The sequence below is a fragment of the Canis lupus genome, chromosome 7 (genome assembly GCF_011100685.1).
Source record: "Canis lupus familiaris isolate Mischka breed German Shepherd chromosome 7, alternate assembly UU_Cfam_GSD_1.0, whole genome shotgun sequence".
NCBI classification, from domain to species: domain Eukaryota; kingdom Metazoa; phylum Chordata; class Mammalia; order Carnivora; family Canidae; genus Canis; species Canis lupus.
This window is the reverse complement of record NC_049228.1, coordinates 16,445,958-16,469,477: the sequence shown is the minus strand read 5'-3', so window position 1 is coordinate 16,469,477 and position 23,520 is coordinate 16,445,958. Positions and strand designations below refer to the sequence as shown.

Here is a 23,520-nt window from a genome sequence, read left to right as displayed (position 1 = left end):
TCCTCACACGCTCTTACAGATGGGGGCCCTGGGGCAGCAAGAGGTGAAGCGACGTGCCCAGAGTGACACAGCAATAGTGGAGGTGCCAAGGACTCAACCTAGGCTGTCTGGCTCCCAAACCCACCACTAGTCTCTACGTTGTGGTCTTGGATGTCAGCACACCTTGGATGTCAGCTGGCACCTTCTATGACACAGAGTTCCACAGGCTTCGATGGGTTCCTTCATCTCCCTCTCTCAGCCTCTGCTACCTCACTTGTAAAATGAAAATAATAGCACCTGCTTCATATGGTTATTTGCGAAGATTAATTACTGGATGAAAGCATCTAGAAAAGTGCCTGGCACAGAGCAAGCGAGTAATGCAGGTTAGCTCTCATATAAGCTAGAAATCATCGCTGGCTCCACCACCTCTTACCATGATGTTCACAATGAGCCCGGGATGTCTATTGCCCAAAGGAAAAGAAAAAGCCGGGTGAGCAATGGACTCACAGTGAAAAAGAAGAGACCGTGTGGCAAATCCTTCATTACCATCCCTCTGCTAAGCAGCCGCTCTTTGTCTAAGACTAATAACCTTGTCTCCAGGCCAAGCTTTCTAGCTAAGCCAATTACACTTCTAATTACATTCTCACTGATCATTTGGCTGGGATGACCCAACTCCGGTGACTCACAACGAAGCTGCGTAACCTAAAGGGATACGGGCTCTCCAGAAGAATTGAAAGCCCACTAACATGGAATAATTTTCCTTTTAATTTTCCTTTATGAAGTTCTTTAATTCACAGGGACAGCTGCTAAGTCCAAGATTCTGGATGCCGACTCTATGCCATAAAGCTGAACAAATCTGACTCAAACCGCACTGTAACAGCAACTGGTGAATTTGGAAGTGCTTGCTGCGATTTGGGTCTAACATCACCATGGGGTCACCCCAGTTTTCTATAAGGCTCTGTAACACACTCTACCAGCAACTCACGGCTGGACCAAAGCTGCCCATTTTTAGATTCTTTCAGCTGCTGCTATGAATTGGTTCCATGGAGCTACATTGAGTCATTGCCATGCACATTGGCTATACTCTTTAAGTGGATTAACATTTATCATACTACATTATTAAACACTTTTTTTTAAAGATTTTTATTTATTTATTCATGAGAGACAGAGACAGAGAGAGAGAGAGAGAGAGGCAGAGACACAGGCAGAGGGAGAAGCAGGCTCCATGCAGGGAGCCCAACGTGGGACTCGATCCCGGGACTCCAGGATCATGCCCTGGGCCGAAGGTGGCACTAAACCGCTGAGCCACCTGGGCTGCCCTATTAAACACTTTCTAACAAAGAGAAGAAACATACCGCAAAGAAAGATCATACACAAATAAGGTAATTAAAAAAAACAACAACTCAACTTATTAACAACTACTGTCTCTCCCTCTTTATATGTACTAACTTGTCTTTACCGTCCATGATGAATATAGCACAATGGTTGTGTTTGTGTAAGAATTCCATGTGCATGCAAGAACTCCATGGTTGTGTGAACATAGTACTGGGTGACATATTTTAAAACACAAAAATAAAACAAAAAAAGAGAGCCCTGGTATCAACCAGTCATCCTGGTAGGTGCTTCCTATTTATTGATTTTATTTTTTCTTATTAATAACCCTGTGAAAGATTTTAATCTATTAACTGGGCTGTCTCTTGGACTAGAATACTTTATATTGACGGCACCGAGCATAGCACCAGAAACAGATCTTTCTATCCCTTATTTTTTGAAAGGTTGGTCAAAGGCATAGCTGTGGATATTGGAGAAGTGTCGCTGGAAGCTCACAAGCTTCCTTTGTCCCTGGGTCAAATTGTCATCTCAGGAAAAGTAATCATGCACCCCTTGCAACTAGAATTCAAGCCAACGTGTCCTTACTCCAGCTGGTTCCTACGACCCAGACTTAAGAAAAACATGTTTCCTTTCACACTGAAATTGGTAAGATACTACCAGTACCAGTGTCTCATAGGTTTCCAGTTACTCTAGATGTTGAACACCAACCACTCTCTTAGCCTGCTGGCTTCTCCCTTCCTCCCTCCCTCCCCTCTCCCTCTCCCTCTTTCATTGCCTTTTTTTCCCTGCTACTTTCCCTGTTTTAGTATAGTTGACACATAATGTTACATTAGTTTCAAGGGTACAACATAGCGACTACACATCTCTATAGGCTATACTGAGCTCACCACAAGCGTAGCTGCCATCTGTCACCTTACGGCTATCACAGTATCACTGACTATATTTCTCATGTTGTACCTTTCATCTTGGTGATTTACCCACTCCATAACTAGAAGCCTGTACCTCCCACTCCCCTTCGTCCATGTTACCCATCATCCCACAATGCCCCTCCTTTCGGGCAAGGGTCAGTTTGTTCTCTGTATTTAGAGGTCTGATTCTGCTTTTTTTTTTTTAAGTTTATTTATTTATTTATTTATTTATTTATTATTTATTTATTTAAGTGATCTCCACACCCAACATGGGGCTCAAACTCATGACCCTGAGATCAATAGTTACATGCTTTTCTGACGGAGCCAGCCAAGCACCCCTGATTCTGCTTTTTGTTTGTTTATTCATTTGTGGGTCGGGTTTTTTTTTTTTTTTTTTGGTTCCACTTATATGTGAAATGATATGGTATTTGTCCTCAGTCTGACTTGTCTCACTTCGCCAACTACCCTCTTGGTGCAGCCTTGTCATCGCATACTACCTTTGGTGTGACAGTTGCAGGGCAAGCAGCGATCCCTCTCCCTCTGTCGGTAGAACCCGTCCTTGCAGTGCTCACAGCGAGGGCCATCTGTGTTGTCATTGCAGTTGAGACAGCGGAATCCATTTCCTGTTTGTCTGTGAAGCTCCTGATCGAAGACACACTGCCTGGACTTCCCATTGCAATCACAGACTGGGGGTCAGGGGGGGAAAAAAGACATCACTAGTAAAAAGCTCAGAGACAATATTATTGTTATTAATATAAATTATACTCGGGGTACTAAATATTAATGCCAGACTTTGAGTAAAGTAAGGATGAAATGGGCCAAATGAGGATTGTGAGAGTCCTTGCCCGACCTAAAGAAAGCCAGGGGTCCATTGAGGCTGGGGGTGCCGTCAGGGAGAACATGAGTTCAGGGTGGCCCAACTGTCCCATTCCTCAAGAGACACCATCTTAAATGATGTATTTTTATGTAAAAAAATCCTGATTTAAATATTTGCAAGGACTTCATTTTTAAAACCCTGTGCAACCCCATAGAACAAGTCTATGGGCTAAAGAAGACGTGAGGACTGCCAGCATGTGCACTCTGGCACAACTGTCTAACAGCTGATGGTGTCATTTCTTCAAGATATACAACATCTATCCCTTCCAAGTGATGGTCAAGGCATGAGTGTCTAGACAGGTATCTTGGTATCTTCCTCCACCCCTCACTGCCTTGGGTGGCCCTCCCAAAGCCAGCTGTCAAAGAGAACCACAGCCCCATGAAGAATAAACTTTCCCAAGAGTCTAGGAAAGTTCACCCCATTGATGTTCTGAAGACACTCATGCAGTGACATCTCCAGGGAGGACCTAAAAGCCAGTGAAGTAATATGTGGAAACACCCAGCATAGTTCTGGGCACAGGGCAGTCACGCCAAAAGTATTTCAGTCGCAGCTGAGAAGAGAAAGACGATAAGCCTTGGGGTTAAAAGAATTGGATCAAATAAATGCCAGTTCTGCTATTTTCCTGGGCAAATCTCTCCAACTCTCTGAATCTCTTCTCTTATAAACATGGAAGGATCACCTGCCTCCCTGCATTGTTGAGAGATCCCACTGAGAAAAGAGCATCACAACTTTCACATCTGCTATTTCCCTCACACAAGACAGGGAGATAGGCATTGCCTCAGAGGAGAAAAATGCTGTTCAGAAAGGTTAAGTAATACGACCCAGCGGAAAGCTGGGGTTTGAACCTGCGTCTGATGCCAAAACCCACTTTCTTTCCACCAGGCACACTGTCTTCCATTGGCCATGTGGCCTCAGTGAGAGTCTGTTTCTAGAACCCCCTAGGGCCACAACTTACCCAGAGCATTGATTAAAAAGAAAAAGAAAAAGAAAAAAAAGTCAACAAATGTGCCAACGTGTCAGGCTCTGAAGGCACAGAAGTGACGAGGTCAACTGGATGAGCTTCCTAAGCGACTTCTTTACCACACATGCTTCCCGCAACCCACTCTTCTTGCTACTCTGGAGGCCGTCTGATCTGGGGAAAGTGAACTAACGTCTCTCCAGAGCCCACTCTGTTTCTAGCACTTGGCATACATCAGCTCAGTCACTTCCCAGGGTAGCACTTCAACACGAGCTTTGTTACCCCCACTGACGGGATGAAGAAACTCATGCTCGGCGGGAATGGTTATCTTGCTTCAAGTCACACAGCTAAATGGCAACCCTATAATTTGTTCCTAGGTCTGTCCAACCACAAAGCCCTCACCTTCCCATTCTACCCCTGCTTTGCAAGAGTCTGGTTACGGCTGGGCGTGTCGGCATTCCTTCTAGAAATCCCTCACACAGGCAGGGGCTGACCATGCTCAAATCCTGTCCCTCCACAGACAGCACTGGTTGCTATAAATAATAATAATAATAATAATAGTAATTATTATTATTATTCAAGATACACAACATCTAACATTATTGTTATTATTATTTGGAGTTTTAAATCTGCCTCCCTCCCTGTAATTTTTAATATGTGCTTTTATTCTTCCCTGGAACACACACACACACACACACACACACACACACACACACCTACTCTCTTCTCCATTTACTTATTTTATTTTAGACATTGCTTTACAACCATGGTGGCAGCCGAGCCTTTGACCCCCTGGAGACAGTTACAGCATCGCCCCTTTGGCTTTCTTTCCTTCCGGTTATGCTGGAGACCTGTCACCCCCAGGTCTTTCAACCTTTCCCATGTCACGATTTCTAGATTTCTTCTTGACTGTCCTCCAAGAAAGATACTCTAATTTCCAACGTCTTTCTTAAAATGGCCAGAATTTATCACAGTTCTCCAAGCGTGGTTTGGACAGCTCAGCTTGCAACACAACTGGAGATTGTAATTCCGGGGATGCAAGTTAACATTTCATTAAACTTACAGCATATTAAGTTTGCACACAGTTCAGACTCCCAGGTCTTTTGCACAGAGCTGGTGCCAAGCCGAATCTTTCCCAATGAACGCTTGTGTAACTGATTTTTCGGATCCCGAACAGATGTGCCACACAGCTGTCATGTGCTGGGAAATCACCGAGTACATCGTTAGGCACATACGAGAGCTAAATCCAGCAGCCAACGACCCTTGTGAGGTTACCCAGCTGGATCGCACAGCGTGCCAATGCCCTGCCTGCCCTGTCGGCCTTCTGAGGCCCATCGCAAAACAATCACGAGATTTACTTTGTGCCTTTCTTATTCAGAACAGACTTTTTGACCCTAAAAGTTCACTTTATAAGGATAACTCATGAAATATTTATTCAGAGCAGGATTTTAAAAATAGACAACCTGCTTATAATCTAGCTTTTAGTACTTGTCTCTCCTTTTGTCCTTTCTCTCTTCAGGCTCTACTCTGGAAAAAAAAAAATACTGGGTTTTTCCTTTAAATTCCCAGCCTTCTGAGGAGGTGTATCACACTGCCAGCAAGGGAGGTCTCCAGCCAGCAGCTCCACAGTGGAGGTCAGCCACCACCGAGTCCCCCTCCTCCGTCACCTGAATGTCCACGAAAGCCCAGGGTGGTGCTGACCAGAGTGAGGGATGTGGAGCCTTGTGGCCGGGACTGTATTGGCCTCCTGTGTCTGCATTACCTGCAAACTGCATGGGGACACTCCCCAGCCTCGCCTGCAGGACTTAGAGGTTTCCAAGCTGCACCGAGCTCAGCATTCAGCTGCACTGCACTTGGCTCAGTGTTGAGCCTCGAGAACATTCACACCCAGAGAAGGAGGGCAGAAAGTTTGTTCCTTGTGCATGGGATGACCCCTTTTGTCACTGATGCATTTGAAACACAGTCTCTCACAAATCATCCCCTGAGTTTAGACTAACTTCCCTAAAGCTAATTATTACTCATTCTCACTCCTGGGGGGGCCCCCAGGTGGTAAAAACATAATCTTTTTATTTCAAATTCCAGAATATTCTGGCAATTGGCTTAATAAAATGGGCCTCCCACAGCTTGAGCCTGGTCCTTCTTATTCTGCGACTGATTGGTGCCTAACCCCTACCCTGGGTATACTGGTTGGTGAGGGGCACTGCCAAGCCGGGAGTGAGACTACAGGGAGCAGTGGGGACTCTGCTAGAAATGTTAGAGGGGAAGTAGCCCACTGTAGCCACATGGGGATGTCACCCACCGTGGTGAGCATTTCCACTTAGGTTTCTAAAAAAGACAGAAATCTGGCTTTGTATACGACATCTATTGATTTTTAAATGTGGGCAAAAAAAATTTTTTTTTAATTTCTGTTTGAAATAAAGCTGTGTCCAAGGGCAAGTCTTTGCACTTGACTCTGTTCTTCTAACAGGCAGAAAACACATGCCATGCTTTAGAAAGAGAAGAAATGGAACCTTAGTCTATGACACAGTGGTCTGGTCATAGCGGGTATCTGATGGTCTTTTAATGAACAAATGATTGAAAAGTCTCTTGAACTTCAGGAAACCTCTAGCTATGTTTCTACCACTGAAAGGGCTCCGTGTGTCCCCACATGCCTGGACCTGCCTTAATACAAATACTAATATGTGGCAGTCACTCTCTTCCCTGTTCCTTGAAAGGATGCTTTTCTCCACAGATGCCCCTACTCCAGAAAACAGCCTTTCTTGGTAACTTATAATACAATGATTTATTTTGGTTAATAGACCTAAATTTAAGCCTTGGCCACATTTTCAAGCAGGAAGACATTCTTAAAATGTTTATTATACTTTCCTTCTTTTATATTTAGCCTTGTTCGATTTTATGTTTAGAATTTTTTCTCATTTTTATTTTATAATCTACTTGCTATTCTTCTAAATTTCATAAATAGGTTGTCTAGTTTCCATCAGGGAACCTTGACACAAAGACAAGTGATGGAAGTATAAAGATAGGGATCTTGGACATTTCCTGGGTTGCCTGGGAAGTGTTTAACAAGGGTCCATTCACTCAACAAATATGTATGGAGCATCTAGTATGTGCCAGGCACTGTTCCAGGTACTGGGCATATAGCGGTAAACAAAACTAATAGATGTCCTAGCCCTCGTGGAATTTTCATGCGAGCTGGGGGGCAAGGAAAGAAACAATATAAGTAATACAGAGAGAATATTATTAGTGATGTTTGTTAAGGAGAAATACATAAAGCAGTGGAAAGAAATAGGAAGTTGCAAGAGGAAGGGGGAAGTAGAGAGGAAGGAAAGGTTGAAAGTGCCATAAGCTGGTTTACTATTCTTTTTAAGCATTTCATTATTTTTTTAAAATAATCTCTACACCCAACACGGGGCCTGAACCACAACCCCCAGACCAAGGGTAGCATGCTCTACCAACTGAGCCAGACAGGTGCCCCCGGTTTACTACTTTTTGTTCTATTTTGATGCCAGTCAGTTCATGAGCTTTGTCCATTTATCTACTAGACGTGATGTTTTTCTTATAAATTAAGAATTATTTACCTAACAAATGTATCAAACTATTCTCCTCTCATTTTGATACATATGTTCTTTGCCCCTCCTGATAAATGTTTCTCTCCAAAGTACCTCACTGATAGATTTTGCTTTACTGATTCTTACTCCTTTTCTCCTTCTTTCTTTTGTCCCTGGTCACGGAGATGTGCATTTATTTCATTCATTTAATAAATACCACTTCACACTGGACAGGGAGGCTGTGCTGGGCGTTTGGATCCTGGGACTTCATAAGCCAGCAAGATTTCAAAACAGGGAGATGCCATTGTCTTATTTTGTCAGGTAAGATATTAAATATTTAATATATAATGGGCTTTCTTAAACGTTCGTCACACTACCTACATTTACTTCATTTCACCATGGACCCTCACGTGAGTCTGGGAACTGGTGTTCACTTATTACTGCAGGAAAAAAAAAAAAAAAGAAGAAGAAGAGAAATAAGTCACTCTCGGACCCTGAACAGACCCAAAGCCTTATAAGGTGTCAGAATCAAGGCAGGCAATTTTTTCTCCCTCCTTCTTTTCTATTCTTTTTAATTTTTATTTTTAAGATATTATTTATTCATGAGAGATGCACAGAGAGAGGCAGAGACATAGGCAGAGGGAGAAGCAGGCTCCCTGTGGGGAGCCCGTTGCAGGGCTCCATCCCAGGGCCCCGGGATCATGACCTGAGCCAAAGGCAGATGCTCAACCACTGAGCCACCCAGGTGTCCCTTTTTCTCCCTCTTTCACTGATCTCAGTGTCCTACGTGCCAAGTCCCGTCCATTACTCTTATTTGACTATTCATTTGCACTGTACTTTTCTAAGCTAGGGACATCTCTGCGAGCTTTTCTCTCATGTCCTCTCTCTGTGCCCTCTGTCCACCCCCCCCCCCAAAATCCTGGTATCTGTCAGCCAAGGCTCTCTCCCCACCTAAAGGAATGAGATTCATCAAGCTGACCACCAAGCCCTGTGTCAACACATATGAAACCAAGTCGTTTTACTCAGATTTTCACATATTTCTTTCAGTCTAGTAAAGTGTGGGTGGTTCTTGTGTCTGACTATGCTGTGGCTGCTACTTTGGCACCTAAGTATTTATTATAATAATAACTATAATAGCACATAGTCGCTGACCCTCAAGGTGCTTCTTAGAGAAGCCCGCCGGGCAGCCAGACACAGGCTGATCCACCCACCACCACCCACGTGCCCCCAGACACAGATCCGAGAAGCTGGCAGCCCTCTGCAAACAATGGAGCGAGGTGTGCAGAACCCCTCAGGCTCACTTCACAACACTCCCACCCTCACTCCAACAGGTTGAGGCAGGAAGCACAGGGCAAAGGCTGTTTCCAAGCTGCATCCTTAGGAGAATGAAAGGAAACCGAAAATGCTTCCTAGGGTTGTACTGTGGCAAAGCCTTGGAATAATGAGCATCATTGGCGGCCCCTCATCGAGACCCCATTTCAGATTTCCCACAGGAAACATCGCAAGCAATTACGAGAAATTTTAACCTCTTGGCATTCATGGGATCATTTGTGTATAAGCAGATCTTCTTTCTATTGTTCTAAACTTAAAAACATGCTCTGCTTTTCACCGACGTGATCTGATTTCCATCTCCGTGCCATTTATGGGATCACCATGCTTTTTAGTGCTCTAACAAGTAACAACAAATTTAAAAATCCAAGCTCTTTTCAGAACTGCAGATTTGGCTCTGCTGACCTCTCCAACTTTTTCTCATTCCTCTTTGTCTCTCTCTGGACTCCAACGCACAGACCCTCGCTTGACTTCTGGAAAGCACCACCTTCTCTTCCCACCACAGGTCTCTAAGGCTTGCTCTTTCCTTTGCCAGGAGCACTACCTTCTCCCACCCTCCCTAAATCCACACAGCGACCAGAGCATAAATGAGGTGGGGTAGGGCCCCTGCTGCTGGCACTTCCACAGCTTCGCCCTCCTCTGAATGCCCACAGGCCTTCCATCCTCACCTCCATCCTGGCATTTATCACTTTCTGTCTTGTGTCCTCGCTATTTGTGTACCTGACTTACTTCCCCTATAGCATTTTCCACGTTCGTATCCCCACCATACCTAACATAGGGCATGGGACTGGGACAGACGGATGGATGGATAGGAGGCAGGCAGGCAGTCTGACTCTTAAGAAAAGCCAAAACACAGCACCTGAACACACAGAACTCTCCCAGGAGTCCAGGGACTCAATCTGAAATTTTCTCAATACAATACACCAAATTTTCATTGTCGGCACATATGGCACTGAGCAGAAATTTAAAAGCTATTGTTTTAAACCCCCCTGCAAAAAAATTGCATGGTGAGATGGGACCAGAAAGAATTGCAGAGGAAGGTGATAGTTTCAGTTAGACAGATAGTTCAGACTTTCAGGCCGCTCTCAAGCAGAGGAGCCACATGTCCAGACCGCCTGCGCACCGGTGGTGGTGCTGGGGCTGGTGGTCCCCGAGCCCAGAGCCTGCCCGACTCCAAGGACAGCAAGGCCAGAGCAAGGCCAGCGGAGGGGCCTGGGATGAGGTCAGGTCCCAGGCCTGAGACCTGAGATCCGCCTGCAGGGGCCTGGCAGCCTCGACGGGCCGTGCACTGTGCTGGCACCGATCTCAGGGGCTAGGAATCTGGGCGTCGTGTTTGAACCTGGCAGGGCATGCTGGCTGCCCTCACCCCCAGCCCGCCCGCGCCCCCGGTAGCTGCTCGGCGAGCTCAGGCTGACTCCGTTCCACGCAGCCGGTTTGTAAAGTGAGCTCCCCGGGCTCTCCAGTGGGTGAGTTCATGCAGAGCTGGACTCGATTCTCTGCCTTCTTTAGAGGGAAGGTGGGCGCCCTGCGTTTCCTTTCCTAGTATTTTGTGCTCCTTGTTCCCTCTCAGGAGGCACCAAACGTTTTCCTCTCCTTCCCTTTGGAAATTGCCTTCCCTTGGATGCTATGAGGCCGTAATGTCAGGTCTCCCCTTGGCTCCTGACCTGGTCCCCCACCCCACCCCCACCCCCACCCAAGTCTTCCTGGCTGCTTGCCTTCCATTTACTCTACATGTTGGGGGTGTCCCGGGCTCAGTCCTGAACCTCCACAGCTCCAGCCTCACTCTGGAACTCTCTCGCCAAGGGCTTGGATAACCATGAAAGATGTGGACCGGGTTGCCATAGTACCTCCTGGCCCAGAATTCATTCTCAACCTCAGACCAGCCATCTGCTTTACATTTCCAACCGGATGCCTTGCAAACTCTCTACACAAAACATGTTTAAGATCAGACTCATAGCTGATCCCTTCAAACCATAAGGCTGGAAGTTATCTCTATGGGTTCTCCATCATTCTTACTGGCCCACATTACATTCAACACCAAATTTTACTGATATAACTCCCTGAACAGCTCAAGCCCATCCAAGTCTATGTCCACAATAGCCCCCCTAGAGCAAACCCCTACCATTTCTCGCCTTACAGTACTCTCTCACTGAATTCCCTGCAACTTCTCTTCCCTCCATCCAGCAGTCCAAAACTTTTCCAAAATACAATACATCTGTGCTTACAATTCTATAGCACCTTTCCTTTACTTTTAGGATAAAGACCAGAATTCCTTAACATTGCTACAAAGACTTCCTACTTTTCCAACCTAATTTCATGTAACACTCCCCACTGGGACATCTTCACCTCTCTCCCATTCATGTCATTTATACCTCATTTTATGTCTTTACTTCCTCTGCTTCTTCAAGTTCTTGCTCTGTAAAGGGAAAAACATCATAGTGGGGAGAGGCGATTTGAGCTAACATAGCAACCACCATCTTCCCTATTGTTTGTTCAAAGCAATTACGCTAAAAATTAAAACTTGTCCTATTGAATATTATTCAATATTATTCCCTTCCTCTGAATCAAAGAACTGGGCTCCTGTAAACTGATGACATTTTTATGCTCAAAGATAGCAAGTGTCCATCCATGAAGTCAGCTTTAATGAGGTTTTTCAACAGGAAGTCCAATGTGAAGCACTAGACTGAAAGTGGCAAATAAAATCAACGTTGAAAATAGTATATTCACATTTAAAAAACACCAAAACCTGGCAAATGTTTATCTTCAGAAAAAAAGCAATTATTGAAAATGTCCTTTAAATAACAAGATACAATCCGATGTATCTTTTGCTATTTTTACAAATACTCAAATTGCACATTACTTACAAAGTCAAAGGCATGATACACCTGAACTCTATCAGTTAGGTAGATGCCAAAGGCATTGGTAGCTATCATCCTATTTGCAAAAATCGAAGTCTCCAAAGTTGAGATACTCAAAATGATGAGTATTTTTATTATATTAAACTTGTATGTGGTGATGAAAATGCTCATAAGTATTTTCTAGTTTTAAAACCTCCTTCATGAGATTTTTCTTTCCAAGACGTAGTGTGTTTCTCTGAACATTTCTTCATTTCAACGGATCTTGAAATATTATGGTTTAATGTGTGAATGTCTGCTTCCAGTTTTATCTTTTTAAGGCCTGTCACAATATGTGTTCTAATTAAAATTAAAAACTGAAATGGCACTTCCCTCACTATAGGATTTTTTAACTGAAGTCAGTTTTTTCTCTCACATTTTTCATAGCTGCCTTTTAATCCAACGCAGCCAGACGACCAGTGTGTATCCTCCCTGACTTGTTCCTTTCCCAGGATATGTAAATGCCCAGACAATGTGAGTATGGCTACACCAATAAGTGCCCTAAGGAAAGGAAGCATAGAGGTCATTGTTCTAGTGACACAGGCAACTTTGGATTATAGAATTCTGGACAAATTTTTTGAACTTTTTTTTTTTAAGATTTATTTATTTGAGGGAGGGAGAGAGAATGTGTGCAGAGGGAGGGGCTAATGGAGAAGGAGAGAGAATCCCAAGGAGACTCCTCACTGAGCATGGAGCCTGGCTTGATCCCAGGATCCTGAGTTCATGACCTGAGCCAAAAGCAAGAGTTGGATGCTTAACCAACTGAGCCACCCAGGCCCACCATACTCTTAATAGTCTAAAGTCATTGAGAGTCCATGAAACTCAGATCCCCACATTTTCCTTTTGAATGATTACAGCTTAAAAGGACTCACCTAGTTTCACTAAGAGACCATAGTACATTATATTACAACCTAGACTTGGAAATAGTGCATGTAGACTGCAGACACTTGGCCTGGTAAGGCCTATGTCAGGACACTCTACACCTGGAGATGTCTTCCCCCAACAGCCCATCAGGGCCCAGGCAGAGAGCAGGAAGAGGGAAAGGAAGTCCCAATCAATAGGGAGTTAGGGACACCAATTGTCATATAAGCAGCCAAGGAGTTCAGGGGAAAGGAGGGAAACTGATGGCTCAGTCTGAGTGAGTTCAAAGGTGAAAGGGAAGAGATTAGGACATGAGATACAGAAGAGTTTCTCCTTTACTTATACCTGGCCCCAGTAAGAGCTCTAGGCCAAGACAACTGGTGTCAGATATAGTATGGAGACTCAGTGAGTATGCATGGTAAAGATTCTATATGCGAATATTCAATACCCCAGTGTAATCCCACATCCTTCTGACCACACAAATAGTGATTTCTGGATTTCTATGAAATCATGTATAAAGAAAAGCATTTCAATATAGAGGGAGCATATTTGACTAACTTCAAAGAGTATGGTATTCACCAAACATTTTCTGCACAACTCACCAAAAGGCATCCTATGCCCTTTTAAGAGCAGCTGAAATAAAGAAAATTAGAGTGTTCAGGACAGCTGGAGGTGACATGAAGCAATGAGGACCAAAGGGGAAAAAATTGTATATGAGGAATCTGGGTGAAGAAAAGCCAAAAAGAAAGTTCTGATTTGTATTAAAATGCTTTTCATGGTATACATTAAATGTAGTTTTTCAATCATTTAAATTTATATTTTATTGGCTCTCTGTCCTTTTCTTTCTTCTTTCTTTCTTTCTTTCTTTCTTTCTTTCTTTCTTTCTTTCTTTCTTTCTTTCTTTCTTTCTTTTAACTGAGCCACCTGGTCAGTTTCAAGCTGCATGAAAACCTGACAACAGAGTTGAACCAAAAAAAAAAGGGGGGGGGGAGAGAGAGAGAAAACTTAGTCATTTAAAATCTGTTCTCTTGTCAATGCCCCACAAACTAGAGTTTGTGTTTGGTTCTAACCCATGGTCTCCTGACATTTTTGAAGGAAAGGCCACTATAGTGAACCACATACACAAACAGAGACTTCTGTATAAACAAGACACAGATTTCTTTGCTAGAGATATAGGGATGTTCTTATAATAGATCAAGATTCCATCAAGTCTAGAAATTAATTTAAAGGAAAAATTTTAATAAGAATTAGAAATAAGCCAAAAAGCTGTCTTGTTAAAGAACATCAAACTAGCAACTGAAATCTGGTCCTGTGACTAAGCGCATGGCTCTGATCAAGGCAATCACTGCTCTGTGCCTCAATGTTTCCATCTATAAAGGAGGATTACACATGCTAGAGCCCAGCTCTGCTATAACTAACTGTGAGAATTTGCACTGTTCCTTTACCTGCTGCCTGGGTACCATGTTCCTCATCTACAAAATGAGAGGCTCTTGTCGAGAACCTAAGGTCTGAGGACCATTCTCATTTAGTACCATGATGCTGTAGGAAGAGAAAATAGTCAGGAAATGTGCAAACCTTTTTGTAAAAAATGTCCCACCTATGTGCAGCTAAATAAAGATTTGAAAAAATTTTCCAATGTTCAAATTAAGACGGGAAATGACTTGGCTGCAATTTAATTTTTTCTAGAATGTGAATATTGACAACAATTAATACAAATAAAAACTGGAAAAGAAACAGTTGGAATTCTGTAAATGGTTGACCAGCCTGAAGAAGGCCAGGGCACGTACACTATTAGCCAGGTGAGCTCCACCTCTCCTCTGATACAGCAGAAGGGAAAGACGAGCCTTTCCATTGATCAGCGTTGGAGGAGGCACCATCCTTTTCTTCTTTCATAATTGTGACATAAGGAAGCACATGTTTGTTGGGGAGGCATATATACAGACATACAGTCACTCACAGAAACAAAAAAGACTTAGCTTTTGGCTTTAGGTATGATTCAAATGTTACATCATGTACCTGGAGGTTATTATATTAGAACACAGTCCAATAATGATTCAGTAATCCGTTAGGCCTAATATGTGACTAAATTAGAGCATTCTAGAATCTTTGGCACTCCTATTTCTACACTGGTCTGTAATAGATGATTCAAGACTTGTCCTTGGAAATCTCTTTAGGAAAAAAAATCTATATAATTGAGCCACTAAGATCTTAAATGAGAAAAATATTCCCAAGATTGCCTCGACAACTTAATTCCATGTTCCTGACTTGCCCATCAACACTGATCACAAACCAACCTTCTTCCTCAGCTCCTTGGACCAGTGGCGCTAAGCCAATGGCTGCCCCAAGCTCAGGACAGCAGAATGTAAGTCTTCATAGGAATTCCCAGCAAATACTCTAACTTCTAGACTCTTATTTATTGCACATACTTGAATATAATAAGGTGGAGGTTGTTATTTTTCTGGGGGGTGGGGAAGGTCACATTTAAGTCTTTTCAAAATCTCTCCTAGTATGGGGCACTTTTTCAATTGTTTTTATTTTTAAAATAGTGTTTGGGGAAGACACATTAATTTGAAATGATGTTAATCAATGTTTTAGACACTTATCTGTAAGGTAGAGGTCAAGCTGTTGAACACAATTCTCATACTTGTTCATTATCTCACAATGGCGAGTGCCGAAAGTTGTCATAAATAAACCTTTCATGATGATTATGATGGGAAGACTACAATGTGTGTTGAAGGATAATTTTTAAATCTTTTAGACATTTTGAAAATGGTGTACTTTCCGGTGACAGCATCAGAAGCAAATTCAAATCGAGCTATATCTCAAGTCACCCAGTCCTAAGTGAAGAAGAACCTGTATTCAAGTTGCACTAGATGCAAAGGTGGAGTTTGAATGGAATTAGTTCATGAAATGTGAATTTACAAATTAATACTTGTAAGTTCTTATTTTAGAAATCATGGATTTTAAATGGGTTTGTGAATTAATATGCTAAATTAAGCATAAAAAGACAGGTGACCACTGCATCTACACTGCTAAATGTTTTCATAATTCGGTTGGCCAAATCCTTATTTGGGGGAGATTCTTCTATTGAGAAGTGAGAGACCAGCTTATGTGGGGATGCTCTTACATATGGGCATGTTCTAGAGGGCAACAGACTCGATGAATCTATATGTGATGAGATTTGGTGGTTGACAAAAGACAAGGATAAGAAACGCTATGAAGTCTAATTTTGGAATTCCAATCTGCTTTGAGTCCCTTGTCAGGAATTCCATTTGTTTCATTAGGAAAAACTTGGGATTCATTTTAGGCAGAGCAGAAGGGTTCCTCATCACCTTTCTTGGACTACTGAAAGGCACCTCTTCAAAAACGTTATCACTTAAAACTCAGAAGGCAATATATTGATATTTGGCACTGGCAGGGCAGTTAGTTATGTAATAGTAATACTAAACCCTTAGTGAGGGCTTCCTAGGCACTGTGCAAAGCGCTTTATAGGTAATGATCACAGTAAGTTATTTTCCTCATCTTAGAGATCAGGAACTTGAGTAGCAGGGGAAGTAGCTTGCCTAAACCCCACAAATGGGAAATGACAGAGCTAGGATTTGAAGGCAGGCCTGCACCTGTATGCATGATGCTGTGGCATTTCCAGAGTTTAAGTAACAGAATTCATGAGCGAGTATAAGCCTTTCCAGGGGTCCCTTCCACTATCCACAGCACCTCTTTTCCAGTATCGGGCCATGGGAGAAACCGGATTAATATTCTATAATCATCTTGGAGCCTGAGTTCATTATTCTAGAATGATTGCTTCAAAACTTATCTTATGGTTGAATCCAACAAGATTATTTTATCCTCATTCTTTGTATAGTCATATTTTTATATCTAAATATCATTTTATTATACCTACATCGTTGCAGCTTTTCCTGGGGCTAGCAAAACATTCCTCTTTGATAATGTTCTCTAACCTCAAAGCCCATTCCTCCTTGTTCTCCTTCATTGTTTCTCCATCTCCTTGATAAGTGTTGAGGTTTCTCTTACCTCTGTGTCCCAAGGTAATCTCATCTGTTGTCAGGGCTTGCTTTCCACCTTTGGTATCCCCCATTTTATATTTCAAACTGTTCTAAACTTCAAAATCATAGCTCCAGTTCTTCCCCAGGACTGCTGGACCTCTCCACTTGGGTCTCTGATTCAACAGATCCCTGTAGGAGCTCACCGCTTCCTCTTCATCCACTACCCAACCTTGCTCCCAAATCTGATCCTTCTCTTAGAGTTCTCCTTTCCTTTAATGGCATCACTGTCTAACCAATCACACTAACCTGAAACCTCAGACCCATCCTGGACTCTTGCTTATTGCTCATGATTTCCCCTTACTGTTATAACTAACGCACACTCAATTGGGTCACCAAATTCTTTCATTTTTACCTCCTACATATCTCTGTAATCTGTTTCCACTTTGCTGTTCCCACCACCACAATGAAAGCCTTTGTCACCTCTCATTTGGATTATTGGAATGGCCGTCTGTTGCCCTCTCGTAGCTCAACTCCATTCCTCTAAGTCAGTGAGTGACTTGTCTAAGACATGAATCTGACTATGCCCACCTCTGCTTATAAACCATCTGCAACTCTTCTTGATCTGTGGGTCACTATCCTAACTGCACAGCCTGGCACATAAGGCTCCTCACAACCCGGATCTTGGCTACATTTCTAGTCTCATTCCAATTGACTTCTTGCCCCTTCTCTAGTCATGTGATCTGTGTGACCTGTGATCCAGACCAATGGAGCTACATGCCACATTCTCTCATACAAACTCCTGAAGGGAAGTCCTTATCTTGCTTATTGATCTCTGCATATCCAAGTTCACTACTTATACCTGCACCATTGGCTTCAGACTTCTTAAAGAAATGCGGTTAAAAAAAAAAAAAAAAAGAAATGTGGCTCCAAGCATTTTAAGGCACTTTACAATAATTCCTCATCCTTTCAACAACTCTGCAAGGTTGCACAGTACTACTGCTTCCATTTAACAGGCAAAGAAGAAGATCTCAAGAAGCTGAGGAGCCTAAACGATTACTAATAAGAAACTAGTAAGTGAGTCCGCCAAAATTTGAAGCCAGGTCAGGCTGACTCTAAAGCCTGTGCTTTAGCTGAAAGTCTCACTGATGATATCTAAACACCATGATTTCACCTTCAAGGGAACAACCAAGAAGCAATGTCATTGCTTTAGGCTCTCACGGGTGCAGCCCACAGGATGCCCAGATGCAGGTCACTCTGGGAAGTGGCAAATCTCATACTTTGGTCCAACTTACGCTGTATCCCAGCATCCTGTGAACAGATAAGCAAGGGTGCTCTAGCCTAACACCAAACTTTTCACTCTCATTGAACCCCAAAATGAAGCCCTTTGAGGAGGGAGCCTAATATCTTAAGCAGCCCATCTCCAAGGAACTGGAAAGTCTAGAAATGAGACTGAACACCGGTTCTGACTTACTGGTCCAGATGGAATACTCAGAGCTTGTCATATCCTTGAGAAGAGCCCAAGCTCTGTCCTCCTGAGTCTGATTTCATCAAATAACTGATAAAATCCTACATATTTATTTCTGTTATCTAATGCTAACACAACATAGTAATGCTTAACCATAGCCAATGGGAAAACTGGTTCAATATTACTCATTATGTAAGACATATGTACTTGCTCCTTCATTACTTTTACAATCTAGTCCCAAAAGCTCCAGCCTAAGAATCCCCAGATCAAGTGCCAGATGTGTCTGCCAATAGCTCGTGTGTGGCTTTGTGCAATCCATTTGTGTTTTCTTATTTTAAGCCACAGGATATAGTACTTGATCCATAAGTGGTCCCTTGGAATTCTAATATTCTGAGACTCTCCTTACTTTTAGGAAGTTTCTCATGAGGTTAACTCTAAGGGAACCTTACTTACATGGTTATTTTCATAAATGACTTTTAACATGGTAGTCAGGGATGATGGGTTGGAAGTTAATTCCAAGAAAGAAAAAAAAAAAAAAAAAGAAAGGACGGTATCAGTGCATTCAAACACATGCTAAAATATCCATTCCATTTAAATCTAATTCAGGCCAACCAGTTATGGAAAGTCTAAGATAATTCTGTGCATACATGAATATTGTCTCGTGTTTGTACATTCACATGTGTGAAAATGGCTCTTGGGCCTATTGAAATGATTATTGAAAGGCCATCAGGTGCAGGAAGCAATAGAAATACGAAAATTGAAGGCAATTATACAAGCAGATATTATCTGTAAAACTAAATGACAAGGAAAACCCCCGTCAGGTGTTGTCATAGCTGACACATGCAGATAGCAAACGGTTGCTAGGTTCTCAGCAAGTTTTGTTTACATGAGTGAGTGGGTTGAACTCACGGACATGACAGCCGCTGGACACTCGAGGTTAAGATCAAGTGATCTATGACACAGGCCCCCAATAAATGCCTGTTGAATGAATACTACGTGAGCACACTCTCAGAAGTAACGTCATGCAAAAGTAAAGCATCGCCAAGACTCCTAAGGTTCAGTTCCCGTCCCAAAGACGAACCGGGGTCTCCAGCAGGATTATTGGAGAGGCTCCTTTTCCCATCCTCGTGGGGCTCCCGGTACCAGAACCCATGCCCACCAAAATCTCCACCAAAACCCATCACGGGAAAAGAGAGTATAGGCCAACGGATTACTGACTGATACGACTGATCCAGCCGGGGCCCACCGGTCCCAAGAGCAATCAAGAAGGAAGGACGGACCCCCTGGGCTGGCTCCGCATCTGGAGAAGCCCCCGGAGGCGGGAGGAGGGGGAGCCCCAGGGAGCTCGCCTCGCCGCAGCGGGGATGCTCGGGGCGGCGCTGAGCGACCGGGGTGCGCAGAGCGAGGCCGCCCGGGCCCGCGCCCGCCGCTTGCCCGACTCACCTTGGCTCCCGGAGGAGGCCCGGGCCGCAGGCAGCAGCAGCGCCAGGCACAGGCCGCAGCGCAGCCAGAGCGCAGGCATGGCCGGGCCCCCGCGTCCTACCCGCCGCGGCGCGCTCCCCGCCGGCCCTCGCGCTCTGCTCCGCGCCGCGCCGCTCCGCCTGCCTTTCCCCGATCAGGTGGTTTTATCGCCTCCTCTACCTGACTCAGTCCTGCCAGGAAGAGAGCCCGTGGTTCAGGGTGTGACTCACCTGTGAATAAGGAGGACCCAGCCCTCAGCAGGCAGACAAACCCAGCACACACCGCGCGGCAGGGGCGCCCCCCCCCCCAGCACCCTCCCCGCACCCGCACCCCCACCCCCACCCCCGCCCACCCCGCCCCCCCGCGCCGCCGCCGCCGCCGCCGCAGGAAGCTTGCATTGCACACCTGGCCCGGGCAGAGGGTGTGGTGCGGAGGCTGCGGCCCAGGGATCCCGCCCGAGGAATGTGCCCGCTTCCCCGCAGCCCTGCTTCTCTCCAGGGGTGGTCCGCGCCCGAGCCGCAGCACCCTACCTACCCCTTCCTCCCACTGCGCGCCCCGGCCTCGAGTGCACAGACTCAGGCATCAGTCGGGCCCTGAGCGAGGAGAGCGAGCGCGGGGTGCTCTGCAGCCTGGGGCCCACCCGTCTCCACCCTGGGAGGGCCGGCGCGCGCCCCCCTGCAACACACCTGCTTGGCTGACTCGCCTTCCCTTGCCTCCCCATCCCCAGGCCGGACCCCCAACTTCCTGATGCCCGGGCTAGCAACTCCCGGAGTCCCCCGCTGGTTGATTGGTCTCCCTTTGGAGGCTCGGTTCCGCTCTCTACTCCCACATCTAGTGCGGTTGCTGGCTTACAGTCGGTGCTCAATAAATGTTCTGTGGAATAGAAGCAAAAGGAGGACCCGGATTTCGTATTCCTCTTAACACGTTAGGGCATTTTTCTAGGACAGATGATGTTTGTTGAGACTGACTGTGTCATCCAAGTCCCTCGTGCTAGGTGAAGGGAGTGATGTCCAGGCAACTGCAAGTCTTGAGGTATCCCTACATGGTCCCAATGCCTAAGGAGGCTGGTGGCAATAATGCAGACACTTTTGTCAAAGAGAAAGCTTTGGTTCCTACTAGAAATTTAAAAATTACCAGAGGGGGCGTCACCTGGGCGGCTCAGTGGGTTAAGCTACCAACTGGGTTTCAGCTCAGGTCATGACCTCCAGTGGAGTGGTGGGCTGGAGCCGCCTTCAGGCTCTACTCTCAATGCGGGGTCTGCTTGTCCCTCTCCCTCTGCTTCCCCTTCTGCTTGTGTGCTCTCGCTCTCTCTCTCTCTCAGATAAACAAATTAATTAATTCATTTTAAAAATATTTTAAAATTAATTAAATGAATAAAAATCATCAGAGATTTATATGTACTCAGTAGATACGCACAGTCTGTTCAAAACAATCATTCTCCTACTTTTCATGATCAGGGACTACAGAGGGTCCCAATACATTGTTGTTCACTGACTGAATGAATGTTCTCAAGATAGTTCTATAGATGATATCATAAGGCAACAAACCATATAGCATAGTACATGATTCTGTGTCAAAAGGTGTGAGAATTTCAGTTTATGCATGCAGTTGAGGGTAGTATGAGCTGACTGGGATAGCTCAGGACGGTTTTGTACAAAACGTGGCCCATGAACCAGGTGTTCAGGAATAATCAGGATCTGAATACAGCACCAAAGAACCACAGGGGGAGACAGTTTACTGCAAACTGGCTACCATCTACTCTAAATTTCCAGCCATACACACAAAAAGGAGGAATAAAAAGGAAACTCCGATTTTCCTCATCCCAAGCTTCTACTCTTCTCTTCGACTCTGTTCAGGATTCAAACAACATAAAGATTCTTCTCTCTCAAAACTCATAGTGTCCAACTGCTGCTACAGTTTCGGTTCCTGGAGACCAGGTATTTATAATTTCCCCATCTAGTAACTAGTACATGATGGAGGCTGAAATCATGTCCCGGAGTCCCTGAGTCTTGCGCTTATACCCATCACTGTTGTGCAATCCTCTGCAATCTTGCAGGAACAAGGAACAGAGCCCTGCAAGATAAAGTCTTGAAGGTAAATTTCACTTTAGTACAGATTATTATAGTTTATATATGTATATACAGATTATTATAGTAATAATAAATAATTATATATATAATAGATAATTTTATATATATAAAATCTACCACCATTTTTGGATAGTGATAGGAATAAAAGCTAATACATATATAGTGCCTACTATTTGTAATCACTGTTATAAATCCTTTATACAGAACAATAATCTTTGAAACAATGCTATGGCATAGGTGTATTATGAATTGCCCATTTTACAGATCAGAAAACAGAGGCATTGAAAGGTCAAGTGACATGCTCAAGGTCACATTGCTTAGTAATTGGCAAAGCCAAGATGCAAAACTAGGCAATCTAGTTCCAGAGTTTATAAAGAGTTTCCAATGAAAAAACCCCATTAAAAAAAAAAAAAGACAAATTCACAATACTGAATGAATTCAATATGCAACCAATGGTTATTTATCAACATCCAGGACAACCCAACCAGGGTGGGTTGTGGACTATTGGCCTGTATCGATAAAGTCAAGTCACAATGACTCTGAACAAGAATTTCTGATTTTCCTAACATGTTAGCTCTGAAAGGGCCCCCAGAGATCACCTGGACCTGGGGTAGGAAATGGGCAGCCAGACCTGGGCACCAGGCCATCCAGCAACCATTTATGTGAACAGTGCACTTCAGTGTTTCTCTGTTCTTCCTCCCTTCTCGTTGCCTTATTCCAGGCCTCTTCACACATCTCAACAACCTGTCTGGCTCAGGCTGGAGACCCCTGCCCTTGGCTTCATCTCCTACCTTGCTCAGGGACAGTATCAACCCCCTTTGTCAATTTGAGGATTTTTTCCATAGTGCTTTACTGATCAAAAGTCAAGGTTCTTTTTCTTTTTCTTTTTTTTTTTTTTTAAGATTTTATTTATTTATTCATGAGAGACACAGAGAGAGAGGCAAAGACAGAGGCAGAGGGAGAAGCAGGCTCCTCGCGAGGAGCCCAGTGTGGGACTCCATCCCAGAATCCTGGTATCATGACCTGAGCCAAAAGGCAGACACTCAACCACTGAGCCACCCGGGTGCCCAAAAGTCAAGGTTCTGAAGCAGATTCCTAGGGCCAAATCCTGGCTTGACCTCTCATTATTTTGTTTTCTCTAAAACTCAGTTTCTTCATCTATCAAGTGAGGGTAATGATAGAACAGTTACCCAGTAGGGAAGCTGGGAAAATTAAATGCATTAATGATCCACCTAGTGTTCAGGGAAGTACCAGACATAATATACACTATATAAATTAGCTATAATAATAATAGTTTTCATTGCTATTATTATCAGTAAGCATCATCAGTTTTCCCTTCCTATAATTACTAACAAATACCATATGAGAAAGATCGGGGAGTTTGCTTCAATCCTTCTACTAATTGACTATCCAATGGTAATTTTAAATTTCCAGATTCCTATCCAGATTGCCAACATTTACTTGGAAGTTGTGAATTAATTTGTATTTTTGCTGCATCCAGGTCTTCCTGCCTAATGTTTTAAGATTTTTGCATTTAGAACTTCATTTTGAATAAGGCGTAGGAAGGTCTTATATTTCAGGGGAAATGGAAAGCTAAGATGGATTTAAATAATTCTTTTTTTTTTTAATTTTTATTTATTTATGATAGTCACACACACACAGAGAGAGAGAGAGAGAGGCAGAGACACAGGCAGAGGGAGAAGCAGGCTCCATGCACCGGGAGCCCGACGTGGGATTCGATCCCGGGTCTCCAGGATCGCACCCTGGGCCAAAGGCAGGGACCAAACCGCTGCGCCACCCAGGGATCCCGGATT

General features: G+C 44.0%; 1 protein-coding gene across 1 annotated transcript in view; it reads right to left on the bottom strand.

Moving 5' to 3' along the window:
* LAMC2 (laminin subunit gamma 2) overlaps positions 1-19,812 on the bottom strand; it is a 54,995-nt gene extending 35,183 nt beyond the window's left edge. The window contains 2 exon segments of the mRNA NM_001003351.1: positions 2,717-2,905; positions 19,599-19,812. Coding sequence (NP_001003351.1) covers positions 2,717-2,905; positions 19,599-19,677 — 268 coding nt within the window. The 5' untranslated portion in view covers positions 19,678-19,812.
* Positions 19,813-23,520: the final 3,708 nt, after the last annotated feature.